Source organism: Rhinolophus sinicus, chromosome 7 (genome assembly GCF_057876585.1).
Source record: "Rhinolophus sinicus isolate RSI-liver-muscle chromosome 7, RSI-T2T, whole genome shotgun sequence".
In the NCBI taxonomy this organism is placed as follows: Eukaryota; Metazoa; Chordata; class Mammalia; order Chiroptera; family Rhinolophidae; genus Rhinolophus; species Rhinolophus sinicus.
In genome coordinates this window covers 1,667,041-1,683,336 of record NC_142507.1, presented here as the reverse complement: position 1 = coordinate 1,683,336, position 16,296 = coordinate 1,667,041, and the positions used below count along the sequence as shown (strand labels likewise).

The 16,296-nt window shown below is 45.2% G+C and overlaps 1 protein-coding gene and 1 long non-coding RNA gene across 8 annotated transcripts in view; one reads left to right on the top strand and one right to left on the bottom strand.

Annotated features, from left to right (window-relative positions):
* The window catches only part of CNGB3 (cyclic nucleotide gated channel subunit beta 3), a 138,013-nt gene that overhangs the window by 49,816 nt on the left and 71,901 nt on the right, over nt 1-16,296 (bottom strand). For all 6 annotated transcript variants that reach the window (XM_088799336.1, XM_088799337.1, XM_088799334.1 and 3 more), the window contains 4 exons: nt 16,088-16,229; nt 11,873-12,032; nt 10,070-10,167; nt 1,063-1,146 (listed from right to left, as the gene is read on the bottom strand). In XM_088799336.1, the coding sequence (XP_088655462.1) occupies nt 1,063-1,146; nt 10,070-10,167; nt 11,873-12,032; nt 16,088-16,229 (484 nt within the window). The remainder of the gene's footprint in view (nt 1-1,062; nt 1,147-10,069; nt 10,168-11,872; nt 12,033-16,087; nt 16,230-16,296) is intronic.
* On the top strand, nt 2,230-8,136 carry LOC109444698 (uncharacterized). Of its 2 annotated transcripts, none has more exons than XR_002136926.3 (3): nt 2,230-2,403; nt 2,737-2,866; nt 7,427-8,136. It is a non-coding gene; the product is annotated as an uncharacterized LOC109444698 (long non-coding RNA). The 2 variants fall into 2 exon arrangements; XR_012491813.2 differs by lacking the exon at nt 7,427-8,136 and adding an exon at nt 3,090-4,077.

The window sequence follows — 16,296 nt, the reverse complement described above, 5'->3', positions numbered from 1 at the left end:
GAACACCATCTTCTCCAGGACACCTGGCTGGTGCCCCGGTGGGACCAGTGTCCTCACTCTGTGCCCTGCAGCAGCTTCTGCTTACTCCACCACGGCACTGACTCCTGACTTTGGAACGATACACGCGCTTCTCGCCTGGGCTCCTTGTAAAGCCCCGAGTTGTGGTGGAGCAGCTCTCATTTCTTTGAACTGCTCATGTTCCTCTCCTGTTTATGTTGATTACTGAGTTTACTATCGATTTAGTCTCAAGATTTACACCCAAGGTCGTCATTCCTTCTCTCCCCGTTTACATTAGTAACCGGAGATGTGCAAAATGTTCATGTTAGATTTATTTATAATAGCAAATATTTGGAAACTGATTATGATATATTTATAGATTGGAATATTATGCAGCTTTGAAAAGGCTGCAGAAGATTATTTAATAATATGTAAAATGTTCATATGATACACTGTTACCTGACAGAATAAGTTTCAGAACGTAAGTACTGTGTGACGCCAATGTTATAAAACTACCCTTCAATCAGTATAAAAAGATAGGACAGAAGATGCTGATAGTGGTTATTTCCGGGAGTCAGATTTCTGTCTTTGGGCTCTTACATGTTTCCATTTCAAAAACAGTGAACATGTATTACTTCTGTAATCATAAAAAGCACAGTAAAAAGTTTTAAAAGGTGACATTGATTGTCTACTAACTGAGTGAGCTAAATGGAGGTAACTGTTTGCCTTTCAAAAAGGGTAGAATCGCCTTTTATTTCTGTAACTTTTTCCTCCACTTTAAATATTTGTAACTAATGGGGTGCGATGCTTGAGCATCCACGTTTATACGAAGCAACTTTTCAGCCTACCCACTTACGTCCCAGGGGTAATGGAACCCATATTGTCGTGTTCTGTTTTGAACTCTGAGAGCACATTATTGTTTTACAGAACTGTACATCCTAATTATTTCTGTACTACAGAATTCACCCGGGACAAATTGTATTTAAACTATGCTCTTGACTTATGTCTGAACTCCTCAAATGGACTTATTACTTGTTGTATAATTGGAAAATAGCACACACTCACCTTTTTGCAGATGATGTCACCAGGTAAATAGACGGTGGATTTTAGTCTTAACAACATGTCATAAAGCATCTGTGTATCACAACCCTGAAGAGAAAACCAATAAAGAGAAAAATAATTCTTGTAGACACAGCCAAAAGGCCAATATTCCAAATGATTTTAAAATGCAATAGAAATAAATAGTAATAGATGACGTCTGTGTTACCACTACAGTGTTAGTTGACAATGGATATGGAGTTGTCTTGACCCAAAATTTAGGGGGGAAAAAGCCCCTAGTATATAATGGCAAGAGTTTGGATGCTGGTCAGATAGATTTGGGTTTTAAGCCTGTCTCCAGTATCTATTACCATGTAACCTCTTAAGATCTTAGTTTCCCAATCTGTTAAATGGGGATAAAAACAATACTTATAATGGTAAATTTTACTCCTGCACAATTTAGTGCTTAATTGATGATAACTATCAAAGATTATGATAATGTAATAATATATTAGTAGTATATTAAGACTGACATTTATCCAAATCTTTGCTGAATGTTTTTCTTATAACATCTTTCATGCAATCATTAGATATTACTGTTTAACTTTGCAAGCTTGTATGTCTTTCTTCTCCAACACAATTATCATCTTCTTAAAGTCAGGGTGACAGATACAAAAGCCGTATCTGCTGAGTGAATGACTTTATATAGTTGATATCCACTTTAATAGTATAAGAAACAAATTTGATTTGTCAGGATATATGTCTACATTTGTATTCTGCAAATAATTATAATTTATCTATATGACAGGCTAAGAAAAATCTATAGCTGCTTCAAAAATCTTTTTTTACATAGTAGTTTTGAATCTTTTGCTCTCTCCAAATGTTTTAAGTTTTCCTCCCAGAACCGCCTACAAGTAGCAGCTTTCCTCTTGTGGTCAGTCTGCCCATCCCTTAGGAATTACGATTTTACGGAGAACTGCTCAAGGTCGGAACCAGGGGAGGAGGAGGAGAAGCAAAGGGCCGACTTGCGACTGAGCACGCATTCTCTTAGCAGCCACCTGTTTCTGTAATGATTTCAGTAGCAAACACTTGACCTAGATCCATATGAAATTTAGACCTCGGGGTTGCTTGACTGATAAGGAAAGTTAATAATTTATGACTGAAGTATCTTCAAGTAGCCATTGGTGAGGAGTATTCAGATGAACTTGCTGTTAGAATTTTAAAAATTTATTTGAGAGAGTAGAGCCTTTGGTTATCTAGGATAGAAGAAGGGCCAGGGCTGGCAGGAAAACCTTCTTAATACAGCCCAACAAGTATGATAAGCTGCCATGAGCAAGTCTTTGTACCACGCACTTGGAGCAATGGAAGGTAAGTGAGGGCAAGTCCAGCTGGGAGACGTTGGAAGTTAAGCAAGGTAGAAGTTAGTCGTGTCATAAGACACCCCAGGTAAGTACCCATAAAACTTCTGGGGGGGGGAGGTTCTTCCGCCTGGAAGCGGGGATGGGAGAGAGGGAAGCATTAGGAAGGTGCTCAGGGGGCAACACATTTGAGTCACCTGAGGACGAGTGTGACAGGTAAAGAAACGGAAGATTTGAAGGTCAGAACACCATAGAGTGGTTCACAGAAATAAACCAGTTCTCTCTCTCTCTCTCTCTCTCTCTCCCCCCCTTCTCCTCCCTTCCTCCTTCTCTGTATATGTAGGTATGATTGAAATCAGCAAAGCACGTGGTCTGCACAAAAGCAAGGTGTAGCACACATTCACTATGATTCCAACTGTGAAACACCGACATGAAATAACACCGGCTGCCACTGATGTTTATGTGGATACCAGGTAAAATGATAAAAATGGGGATTGGAAGGGAACGCTGAGAAATCGTCTTCTTGGCCACCCCTGGGGAGGGGAAGGAGGATGGGCCTGGGGAGACGCCGTGATGAGGTTTCTACTTTAATTTTTACCAACTTGAATAAAAATAAACACCCCCCTTGCAGGTTGTTTGTAGGAACAAACCCCGTCTGTGGAGCAGCACATTTCTCGTGTTTTCTCCATCCTTTAGGTGAGCTCACTGCAGGGAGCAGCAAGGGAAGCCCAGTCAGGGCAGAGTGTCACACCCACCAGGAGCCCAGCCCCAAAGGGAGGAGCAGACACTTGGCACTCTGCTCAGTACTACTTAGTGGGTAGCTGTCAGCTTATGGCCTGGCTTTCCTCAGACAAAAGCATTGGAACCACTTCAAACGTAAATTTTGATAAACATACTTGCATGTATCAGGTCATATAAACGGAACAGAGCCGTGGAACGCATGGAGTAAAAACTTACAATTTAAATTCCATCAATGAAGTGATTCTGTCCCCTGACGACTGCTTGACGGACAGATGCCACTGGGCCACGATGGTCTAAGAGCAGCTCCTTCTCATCTGTGCCCAGGCGCAGTGAAATGAAGTTTGCATTAGGAAGTTGTCACATTTTACTCTGTGTTTGAAAACAATGATCTTTTTTCCCCTCCCAGAAAAAGATTGTGTTTTGGAGATATACTTCGCTCCAATATTGTATGATAAAAAATAACAAACCCCACCGTGGGCGAGCGCCCCCTGCAGTGCAGCTCCTTTTCCTTTGCAGACGTCGTGAGGACAGTTTCTGATTTACAGAAAGTTAGCACAGTCACTGTGCCATAAACGTCCGCTTTTCTGTAAAGTGTGAGCATCTGTATAGGAGTTAACGCAACGTTATTTTAACATAGAACATGTGTATCACACATACTACTGTCTTATCTTTACCTGTTTAATTCTTCCAAACTCCCCGTGACGCCCAGCATTAATTAATATACCGTGACCACCTCTGCGTTTTACAGGAGGGAACGGAGCCAGGAAGTCCACTATTTCCCTAAGGTCACACGTGCAGGTATCAGAGGAAGAATGTCAACAGAGTGTATTTTTCTTAAAGCTACACTGGGCTCTGCGTATTATTCACTTCCATATCCCCTGTGTCTCGCCAGGGCTTGTGGGGTGCTAGGCACTAAATAATATGGACTGATAGAAGGAATGAAATGGAACGCTGTATAAAAACCGTGCCTTATGGATATGAGTAAAGACTCTGGAGATTTGAATGGAGTTGGGAGAAATTCTATTTTTACTCAGAACATAACCTGTAGCTCAGACAGTCGTTCCTGTACCCAGGACGTTCCCCTTTCAACAATGGCAGGCACGGAGCAGCACTGCAAAGTTGGTAACATTTATCTTTGAAAACTTTCCCCGCAGGACTTCTCCATTTCTGGGCTCATCCCTGCCTCTTCAAAACAGAACTTAAGACGGCCAATAACTGACAAGTCACTGTGACTTTAAGTCACCCTCGCATATACACAAGGGTATCCAGGGGTGTGTGCGGCACAGCCTTGGTTAGGAGGCGCTTTGCTCCACCTTCAGCTCCATTCCCGTGGCAGCTGCTGGGGGGTTCCAGGCAGGGAGCCCTGCACCCAGGTGCCCGTGCCACTGGCGACCCTGTCACACTCTGCTTGGGAGCTGTGGGCACAGACGTCAAGTGGGACAGTGATTTGCAAAGCACTGTAATGTCATCAGGCATTGAGTTCTAAACGATACTGGACTCAACCCTATGCTCAGTATTTGCAAACACGAGTAAAAGTCATCTCTACCAAATTTTCCTTGAGGACAGACACTAAGTCTACTTTCCCAGGAGCTTCGGGGTCAGTCCAGGGGGGAGGCACACGTTGATGGAGCCCTGAGGGTGAATCCTGTGGTCAGGCGGGGCGTGGGGAGAACCTGCCGTGACCTGTGTGGAGTCAGTTCCTTTCTCAGTAAGAACAGCGGTAACAGCAGCACGACCTGCCCTGTGCCCGGTGCTGACACGGGCACTTTCTATGTCTGAGCCCCCTGACTGGCACATACCAGCCAAGGGTCGTTCTTACCCAGAGGCCTCTTGCACTGGGAGGCGCAGCAGAGCAGGGGCCACGTGGCGACTCTCTGGGGACCCCTAGAGCTCCAGACAGACTGACTGCTCAGGACATGACGATGAGTGGAGTTCACCTGGATTATAAGCTCACTGTTCAAAATACTTAAAAAAAAATCTAGCAACAATACCTTTGTTACTGATACACCAGAGTGAAAACAAAGTTACTGAAAATGGCACACAGTGTGTTCCTGTCCGCGCTCCAGCCTTCTGGAGAGGACATGTGATGGCACATGTGATTGGGGCGTCACTGTGGGTGGGTGGGTGGTAGAAATCATCCACTCGCCAGCTCACAGCCTGTCCAGGCTCTGCTGCCATATAATCACAAGCACAGATCCCAGGGAGGGGCCTTGTTCAGGATGGGTTCTGCATTTTCATCAGAGCCGCAGAGAGTGAGAGGCGATCTCTCCCTGACAGACTGGCAGTGCCCACCTTCCCATTCTGGTAGCTTTGGGTCTGTGGTCTCCTGTCCGGCCCTGGGCTCTTTTTCAATTTAAAGGATGAAGTTTTAATTCTAGCCACAAGGTGGCGGAACAGAACTTTTCATTACATTTTCTGGCACTTGTGGCAATTTTGTGGTAGAGGCAAAATGTGATTTCCTTTAGCATTTAATTTGATAAAAGATACTTAAAAATAGAAATTAAAATAATAAATCATCATAAAGGAGGGGAAATTGCCCAACCTCATAGAAATGAATTGCACTATTAGCTTAATACTTGAGCTTGGGCTGGAACCACACGCAACCTGCAAGGAAGACAACCATTTTATGAAAAATGAAGAAAAGTACTGTAATATGGCTATTCATCTCTAAGATCTTTAGAAACTCTGATCACCCCATGTAGAAGCAGCAAATATTACTAATTAACCACGACTGACTGAAGGAGTTTTACTAAAAAATCTGTCTCTAATTCCACCTTTCTTTGATGAAGAGGGAAAACCCAGGCGCATAGCACAGTGTGTGGGTTCAGGTATCTGGCTGTGAAGTTAAGTGTGGGGCCAAGCGTGAGTCTGGGACAATCACCATGGGGCAGCTGGAGCTCGCACTGCTCCGTGACTGTGGGGACAGCCGTGTAGCCTCGGCGCCTTCCCAGCTACCCAGCCGCTGAGGGGTGGGGGCTGAAAGGGGCTATCAGCGGGGTGACTGACGCTCACAGGCTGTGCAGGGAATGGCCTGTGCCCACCCGAGCTGGCTCTGAGCTCTGTGGCCGAGTCAGCCCAGGGGTTTGCACTCTGTGAAATGGGGCCACCATAAACCTGTCAGAGGCTCGCGGTGACAGTTACTCGAGAGAAGTGACACAGCAGTTAGTGCAGCGCAGGGCACACAGCCACTGAGCAGCAGCCGGCAGGATTTCGGAGAAGACCTGGGTATCACTTTTCAAGGGTGGGGTGAGCAGCATCTTGGATTGTCACACCCCACACAGCTCTGACAGAGCTCGGGGCGCTCATGGGTAACCCTATCTGGCAAGTGGTCCGGCCATGCCACTCAGATCTCTGCAACACCAGGCTACATGTGACTGTGAACGCGGGGGTGTTAGACGGGATTCACACTGACATCACTAGACTTGGGATAAAGCCGACTGTGTACCGCGCGGGTGGGCCTCGTCCAATCAGTCGAAGGCAGTAAGAGAAAAATGAGGGACACCCCTGAGGAAGGGGGAGATCTGCTTCCAGACCAAGTCTGCACTTGAGCTGCAGCGTCAGCTCTTCCAGGGTGTCCAGTGGCTGGCCTGCCCCTCAGGTTTCGCGCCTCCCAGCCCCAATGGCGTGAGCCAACTCCGTAAAATGACTCTGCCTGTGTGTACACATGCGATTGGCTCTGTCTCGTGAGAGAGCCTAACTCAGGGGCATGTCAGAACTGGGCGTGACAGGCATATGGTGACACTTGTGGAAGCTAAAGGGTCACGGGCAGTAGGACAGCCCTGACGTGACACAGTCCTTATTATAATTTATGACACTCCAGCTTTACTTACGCTGCTTTTGCAAAAGCATCATGACACTCGCTGTTCAACTACGACAGAAACAGTACAGGAAAGAACTGTAGCACATTTGTGCTTTTGGAGTTTTCACGTGAACATAATGCAAACATAGAGCGCCAGACACGTCTGCTGAAGTGCCCGAAGCAGGTTACTTAGTGGGAGCCATGCCCTGGTCTGATTGCTTGCAGCACTGCATCGGAGCCCCTTCCCAAGTTTGCAAAATGGACAGAAGTCCTCGGGAGATGTGACTGACGTCCCACGATATGAGCCTAAAATGTTACTTAGGGCAACTACTAGGGATCTGTGAGTCACGTGATCTTCCAGCACGTCTTATTTGCCCTCCCCCTGAAGAGGGGAAAGACACAAAGAGTGTCCGCCAGCCTCCAGCTCTGGTCTCTCTCATTTTCTGTCTCTTTCTCCCTCTCTCCTCCTGCCTGCCTTCTGCACGTATGGAAGATTCATTTTCAGGGAGAATTCAACACAGGGAGGTTTCCACCAGTTGACAGACACCCTTCTTTGTTGCCGCTGGATAACCTGGTCTATTCCTGTATCTGAAATGGAAATCGTGCTGCCTCTGTCTTCAGGATGGACCCACACCCCACAGCTTGGTTCCCGCTGACCTTCCTAGATGCCTCTGGTTGTCGCCATGGCCTGGCCCTAAAGAACTCGTCCTGGTTCTGTGGACAGGCCCCAGGTTCCCGCACCGTGGGAACCCAGCCCTTCCAACACATGCACCGCTGGGAGCGGCCCGCGGCCCCGCTCTGCGCAGGCAGTGATGCATGCGGCTTACGCAGAAGCAACAGGAGACAATGGGGTACAGTTCATGAGAACAGGGTGTAGGCTCCCTACTCAGCCTATTTCCTCCCGAAGAAAAGAATACATTTGTATAAATAAGGCTGTCTCCACAAAAATAAATTTAGAAAGATTCCATACCTACTTATTTTCTACTTCATTTGACTCTAGAAAAAAATAACTTTTCTCATTTAACAGAAATATAAATGGAAATGGGTTCTGGCTCGAAGGAACTGCATCTTTAATGGAAATGTCAGGAAAGAATGCATTTAACTTTATACACAACATTTGCAAGATGTGAAGATTTAACCTTTCCTCTCAGTCAGATGCTGCCGATTTTATGGATTTCCAAAAATACATGTAACAACAAAGGAAGAAACTGAGGCTGAAAACTGATAATTTCCCAAATCAGAGACAATCCCATAAAAATAATGGGTACATAATTTAAAGCTTTTGTTTTCTTTAAAAGAAAGCCAATTTTTGTCACTTATTCTCAGTGAAGCTAGCCATTAAGGCTTACATAATTTTACAGCGTTTAAACATACTGTTAATGTAATTAGCCTCGAGGCTTTCACACCTGACCCTGACCTACAGGGCAGCACATCCACATCCACCAGCAAGCCCAACACATACACAAATGTGCATATGTAAACCTAGATAACGGAAACAACAATCCTGGTATAATGCCTGCCTTACTCTGGTGTGAGGCACGCTGATATTTTCTTTTCTATTCTAAATGCTGGCTGTGACCGACTTAATTGAATTCATGATTCCCCAGTGGATTGCAAGCTGCCCCTTGAAAATCATTTCTGTGGACAAAACTGTTAACCAGTCTCCCTCTCCCAGGGTCCCAGACAGATCAGAAAATACATTCCGTGATGCTTCTCCTCCCCAGAGCTTCCAGCCCCTGGAAACTGGAAACCACATGGTGCTCCCCTCCACTATGGGCCTCAGAGCTCCTCCCCTCCCCTCCCCTCCTTTCTCTTCCCCTCTCCCTTCTTCCTCCCTCCCTCCCTGCCTTGCTAAGGCCTTTACTAAGTAGCTATTATGTCTGAAAGTACTGTGTCCTGTGGGTAGAAAGACCTGGGACTGAACGTTTGCTCTTCAAGGAGGTTTTACTCCAGTGGAGGTGTCTACGGCTTAGAAACGGGCTTAGAGTTCACTGTTGTTTTGTTGAACAATATAGAGGAAGTCTCATTCCTTGTCTGTATAACAGACTTTAGCGTATGTAACTTCTGCTGCTCTTGAATTTACTTTTTTTCTCCCACAATATCTACACATTTGACTTTGAGGCCATTTTTTAAATGGAAGAATTATTTATATGCAGTGAAATATACCAATTTTCAGGGGCAGCTGGATCGATTTTGACAGATGCATACACTGTGTGACTTCCCTATCAAGACAAAGAGAATCTGTGTCACCCCACAAAGCTCCCTCATGCCTCTTCCTAATCAATGTCTCCTTCCCTGCTCCCGACTGGAAGCATTACTGATCTGATTTGTATCATCATAGAATAACTTTATTTATAAGACCGAACTCAACTAAATCTCCCAGGTCTAAAAACAAATTGTTATAGAACTAACTATTGCTCTCTTTATATATACAATATTTTAATGTTAGACCTAAGTCCAGAATTTCACTTTTGTGCTTAATGAAATTAAAATGTTGTATTCTCCATGGCTAAAATGGTGCCTGAAACATAGCAGGAACTTAATAAATACCTGTGAATGAATGAATTAAATGGATGAATCAGTGAGTGTCACACAGAACTAAGTGTTAGGTGACAGAAACTTACACACATTAAGAAAACATTCAAAAAGTTAAACATTTCTTTGGTATGCATTTTTTCTTTAAAAAAAAAAAGTGCCTCTAAATTTGAATTTAGCCATCTAAAAAGTTAAACTCCAAAGTATTTGTAACAGGAGGCATGATTCGGCGTGATTCTCAGATGGTCAGGTCAGCCCAGAGCTCACCTGGGCCTGTCACACGTGGCCATGGCACACTGAACAGTGGGGACGACGCAGAGCAGCAGGGACACAGACTGCAGAGTTTGATGACAGTTAAGATTACGCACAAAGAGCCTGAAGCACGCTTGCTCTTTGCCCAATCAGGAGAGAGAGGCTTCTAAAGACTAAGTCATCGCCGAGGAAAGACCCAGTTATTTGACTCTAATTCCACATGAATTCTCCGGATTATTTTGATTTGTTAAAACATAAGGCCAGAAAGTCACGAATGCTGCACAGAGCAGAGCTCCGACTCACAGAGAAGACGCCGCCATGTCTGTGTGTTCACCGTGAGAGCGCTTACCTTGAACAAGTCGACCTTGCTGATAATGCTGAAGGTCATGTCCACGGCCAGGGCTAACTGCATCGCGGTGGGCAGGGCCTCAAGCAGGTTGCACTCATCTTCGGAAAGATAAACATATCAACCCACAAAGCAGAATAATTAATGAGAAACATCACCAATGTGCAAGGGGAAAAATACACAAAATGCCAATTATTTTTATAAATACACAGCGGTATCTAATTCTGTATCTTCACTTCTATTGGCCAAACATCCCTGGTATGCCAAGAGTGCTATTCCTTTCCTGAGAGAAAAGTATTTTCACTACTGATGCTGTAATAGCTGGGAAGCATCCGGAACACGGCTTGTTAACCTTTTAGACATGACGTTTGGTGATCATGGGACAAAGGCTAGGGGACCAAGGGGGACGGCAAGAGGGTCTAGTTCTTGTCTTCTGAATCTGCGGGTCGCAGACCTGCAGTGCTAAGGGGCGCCCATGTGGCATCTGAAAGCTCACACAGCTGTCACTACCTGACTTGCCCCTCGTGACCATTGTTATTTACTTGCTTATTAACTCAGTGAACACTGTGAATACTTTAAAGATTACTCTGCCCGTGAATTGAATGATGGGCCTTCAGGCCGATAAAATGTTCCATAAACAAACTGCCCATTCCCAGTGTCTAGTATGCTCCCAGTTTCTGAGAGTGATTATTTTCGATGTTTTCTTGTATCTATTTAGAAAACAAAAACTTGCTACATTATATCCTTATTTTGATTCCATATTGATTCTAAACATGAAAATTCTTTCTAAAAAGACACAGATCCCTGTTTCCCAGGGCGCAGTCTCCAGGAAGAGAGGGAGGGGCAGCAAACTGCTGTGCTGCTCTGCCTCCTGCATGAAATAAGCCGCTGTGCCTTTCAGATCTGGGAAGTTCCTGAATTTGGGGCTGGAGTCCCTGAAGAGGGGCAGGAAGGTGAAGGGAAGTTACAACAGTCACGGGACGTACAGTACATCACAGGGAACACACATCAGTAAAGTTAAGTAAATAGAAAAGGCCCCACTGCAGACAACCAGTGGTTCTCATCTGCTCTTGACAGCCTCTGCAATGTGAGAATCACGCTGTCATTTACACGCTGGAGGCAGGGCATTTGGCTTCTCAGTGGCACTAACTCCTATTTTTATATGGGAAGGAGCAACAGACTCAAAGTTGAATCTGATTAATGCGAACGAGCACACTCTTTTACTTTGTATCACTTAACAGTTATTTTTAACCACAGCATTACTGCACTGACAGCGGACACCATTGATTACTGGGGGTCTCTTGGGAGAGACTGTCCCCACAGCACGCGGCCCGAAAGCTTGCCTCTCCCTGAGCCCGTGCTCTGGGTCAGAGGGCGATGCCTCAGAAAGGATTTGGGCTTGTTACCACAAGTCTGAGCCCCATTTGGTTATTTGCTGGCTCTGTGACCTTGGCCAGGTTTCCAGTGAGGAGTCTCCATTTCCTGGTCTCCTAAAAGGGTTCAAGAAAGCTAATCTTCCCAATTCTTTCTTTGGTGAAGATTATAGGAGGCAATATAGGTTATACCTAGTACCCGGTAGGTACTGACTAAAATTTAGCCTTTGCTCTTCTGGGATTTCCATAACCAGTAAGTTATGGATGGATATTTAAGAAAAAATATCCTATGATATTAAATTAATACTTTAATGATCTTTCAGCTACTTCGCAATCTTTTGTTCCGATCCAATCGGCCTCTGCTTCTATCTCATAGAACTTCCCACCCACCACACGGTTTGCAGGGATGCAGTGAGGACCCTGCCATGCTTACCCAGCATTCTTTGCGAGTCCCACGTGTATTGATACCAAGTCCGAACGCGAATTTGCAGGTTCTTAGGGATGGAGTAAGTGTTCATGTAGGCGATGGTGTGATCCATGCAGACCCTGAAGTTGTTCTGATTGGCCGTCGCTGCTCCAATGACATCACGCATCTAAAATCGAAAATCAGGTCACTCCACACCTGGCCGAGGAACTGGGAGAGTGACTAAAAGCCCAGCTGAATTAAGAGTTCTTGCATGAAACGTTCCATTCTAATACTCTGATGACTTGATTTTTAACACACTGCTCTTGGGTCCTGATTTCAACCACTGCCATAAAATTTTGGGCAAATCATATCCTTTCTGATGCAATGGAGAAACATTAAGACCTGTCTTATCCACCACATGAGGTTTTGTGATGAATGAGTCCTATTTTGCATGTGACTACACACAATTCTTTGGAAACCTGTATCTTATTGCAAAGACATTAGTTGATTTTTAAAAAGGTACCCGGCTCATGGTGATGAAAGGAAGGCATACAGAAAGTGAGCCATTAGCTGGCAGAGTGGCCAGTGTGTTTTGGGAGTCTCCCTTTGAAAGCATCCTTTACAGATTATCCAGTGTGGCTGGCTGTATAGACTCAATTCATCGTGAAAGTGCAACCTCTGTACTTCCCTTTGTGCTGTTTAGACGGATAAAATCAAACCTCCTCACGCTTGAGGCACAGCATTCAGCAGAAACTCAAATTACTGAAGCATCACCGACTGCTGTGACAATACTTAAGGAACTGTCAGGTTTTAGTTCTTGGATGTTTATAACTCAGCCATAAAAACCCACTCTAGGTTAAAAGCTGATCTTTAAGGTCTCAGCACAAAAAAGATGTATCGCTCGACTTTTTCTCTTACATAGAAGGAAGCAAGTGGCTGTAAATTTGCTTTGACAGTGGGTTTATAATGGGGAGGGAAAGCAGGCCTCACTTTCACAGTCTTATGACTTTGCTCATTCCTTGTGGGAGCCGAGCCTTTTCTGCTCATGAGCAGACAGCCCCTTCTTTGAGGTCCAGCTGAAACGGTGATGCCCTCCTCAGTTTCCATGTCAGTAGGTTCTTCTACATCAAAAGCACCTGCTGGCAGCGATGCTGACGGACTGGACGCGTCCTTTCCAGCCTCCACCTCACTCCTCGGGCCTGGTCCAAACATTGCTCAGCCACCTCCATTCCTCGCTCTCCTTTCTCCAGGCTGCTCTTGACAGATGAGGAACATTTCCGAGTCGCCTAAGGCCGTGACAACTGGGACATTAAGGGCTGGGCCGGAGAATTCATAGTTTTAAATTGGGAACCAAGGACCCTGAAAACCATTACTGATCAGCGCTGAAGGATGAGAACCTGCAGTGACAGTGACCTGAGTGGGTTACATGCTGGGTTTGGTGGTGTTGCAGCTGGGCAGACGTGTATCCCAGGACGTGCTCCAGGTTGGGGAAGTACATGAGGGGGTGAGGGAGGAAATGCCAGCCTCTGAGTCTCACCAGAGAACAGAATACTGCAGTCAAGATGCGACAAGCAGCTCCCAGTGTCGTTCTCGGTGTGGTTATGGGTGAGGATTTTGAATAAGCAGTGATTCTGTCCCGGGCACTCATTACTTTGTTTCTAACTGTTCTCCTCGGGGTCTCTATTCACACAAATCTCTACGTCCCACCTCAGTCTTTCTCTGGGGCTATGGTACTGTACTTTCAGGGGCTTGTTGGTTGTCCCTGTTCCCGCTGGAACCTGGAAGGCAATATAAAGGCAGGTGTGGCATGGCGAATAAAGCAGCGCTTTTCAAACTTTCGGTGCATGTGAGTCACCTGAAAATGCAGGTTTTAACTCCCGAGGTCTTGGGCAGGGCCCGACTTCTGAATTTCCCAAGTCATGCTGTGCTGCTGGTCTGGACACCACACTTTGAGTAGCAAGAATAGCGAATGGAAGCTAGACATCATTTTTAATCTCATGAAAATGGCCCTGGACACAGTGAATGCAAATACGTCAGATTTTACCGTCATTCTCAGTATTATACAAACGGCTCCTGCGTGTGACTATATGAATTACATGGATGGATGAGGGGGGCCTCTTAATGTCTTTAAACTGGAGCTTCCTCATTTGTAAAACTGAGGAAACACTGAGCGTGATGTGGCTACCTCACATAGAGTCTGTGAGAAATAAATGAAATAATATGATTTTGCTATTTATTAGGTTGGTGCACAAGTCATTATTGCAGTTTAAAAGGTTAAAAGTACTTGCAAAGACCGCAATTACTTTTGCACCAACCTAGTATATTCAAATTAATTGGAATCGCTTCTCTCTAAACCAGCCTATTCGCCACCACTGTTAATGCAACCTCCCCGCCTTTAAGATCATGGTATTTTATTCTTACCGTTTTTAACTGCTCCGTGTTCATCTTCCCAAACCTACATCTTTTCTGAACAGAGTTTCTTTTACAACCTCTCTCTCCAGCTGCTGCCGTATTCAGGCTGCAGGTGCCAGACACCTGTGTACCTGTATTAACCATGCGTTTTGCTTTCTGTATGTTGATGGTTTGATACCTGGGACTACCCCTCCCAGAGGTAGCTAATTAATTCCTAGACATATGGAAGAACTCTCCTGAGAATGCACGTTCCACACGCAAACTAACAAATCTAGGGGCTTCTTTATTGGGCTCTCCAGGTCACCGTCCACCTGCCCTGGTCACCCCAGAAAGCAGAGGCAGCACCTACGGCCCAGAGCCATGAGGTATACAAGCTAACTGACCTGAACACCCCCCACCTGTCCTTCCCTGCAGCTTCCTCCTGTGGCGCCTCGGGGAGGGGAGGTGTGACCCCTCCTCTTGGATCTGTTTATATAGCAAACTATCTTTTGATGACAGTGCATCCTGAGCTATTGGTCTCACCGTACCTAAATAATAATGAAACCTGTATTTTAAAACAGTACCACTGGGTACTCCAGCTGGTATTCTACTTTGACTAATGTTCCTTGATTGTCTTCTTTGTTCAAACCCCTCCCGGGCGACTCCTAGTAGCTCTAGGATAAAGCCCATCTTTCACATTCAGATATCTTGTGCTTACGTACATCTCTAACCTTACTTACAAGCATCCTTCACTCCACTCCCTCAGGCACTCCTCTATTTTCTGGAACCTACCTTGTGCGTTATCACTGCCACCTTTCACACACTGCTTCTGACTGATCGAACCACCTGGGTATAAGTTCTGCCTCTCATCTGCTTTTCTAATCTCATCTGCTTCAAATGCAGTCTCCTCCCAGAAGCCCCCTGGGAAGCTCCCCTTTTCCGAGCTCGTAGGGAGCTTTCAGACTCTGCCTGGTACTTACATGGACAGCAGACCCTTGACAGTCACGAGTGCAGGAGCTGAGTTAGGACAATTGGTGCTCAGCTTCAGATGTTATAGTGTTTATTACCACCTTTTGTCAAAGCATGGGTTTTCTTCATGCCACTGAGTGTGGTGAGTGGGAACCAATTCTCTTTCTGGTGGGAACAACCATTTTGTGGTTTTGTCTACCTCTACCCAGGACACAGGTCTCAGCATTTGCTCTCAGACATGGGATATTTAAGGGACTCTCAAGGAAGTGTAGCTTCTCAAGACGCCACACTGTTGAGCTTTGCACTGCTTGCAAATCTGGACGTTCATAACAATACTGAGGTCTCCCCCTTGGAAGTGCCAGTCCCCTTGCTATTTACACACCTGTTCTACCTTCTTACGAGACTGTGATGCCTCGAGAACAGGACAAGGAGCTGCCGTAACAAACATTTATGAACCAATGCTTTCTTAATGAAATTAATCTAGATGGCATTCGGTAACCTCTGTGTTAAGTGACCTCTGAAGTTGATTTTTAACCCGGGATTTTATGACAGTATTTGAAGTTTCAGTAAATAAGAGAGCTTTGAAAGAACTTCAGGAAGCTCCAGGTAAGAAGCTCACTTAGAAACGGGCCTTTCTTTCCGTGAGGGTGCAGCCTGACGCTCCCCGCACAAAGGTCTCCTGATTTCATGGGTTAAAAATGGGAAGGCATTGTTGACCCGATCACATCCTCCTCCAGTTCATTAAAATAAATGAAATTCATTCTTTTTTTAAAAAAAAACCAAAACACAAATTTTGATTTTTCCTCTGTAAAGTTTACAAATACGTGTTAGCGTTTAAAAAATGACACCATTATATATCTAAGTATTCACATCTCAACTTACCTGACCAATCAAGCTGGAGAACACAAAAATTCCCAAGAAAAAATTCAGCAGCTGAAAAACAATTTCAAATGAAGTTTGTGGCTCTGGAAGGCCCCCGATCGTAATTAAACTGCGCACTGCCCAGTAGTAACATCTCAGATACCTGTGAAGAGAGAAGATACACACACGTTGCTTTCCCCTGTAATCCTGTGCTGCGGAGTGTAATTACT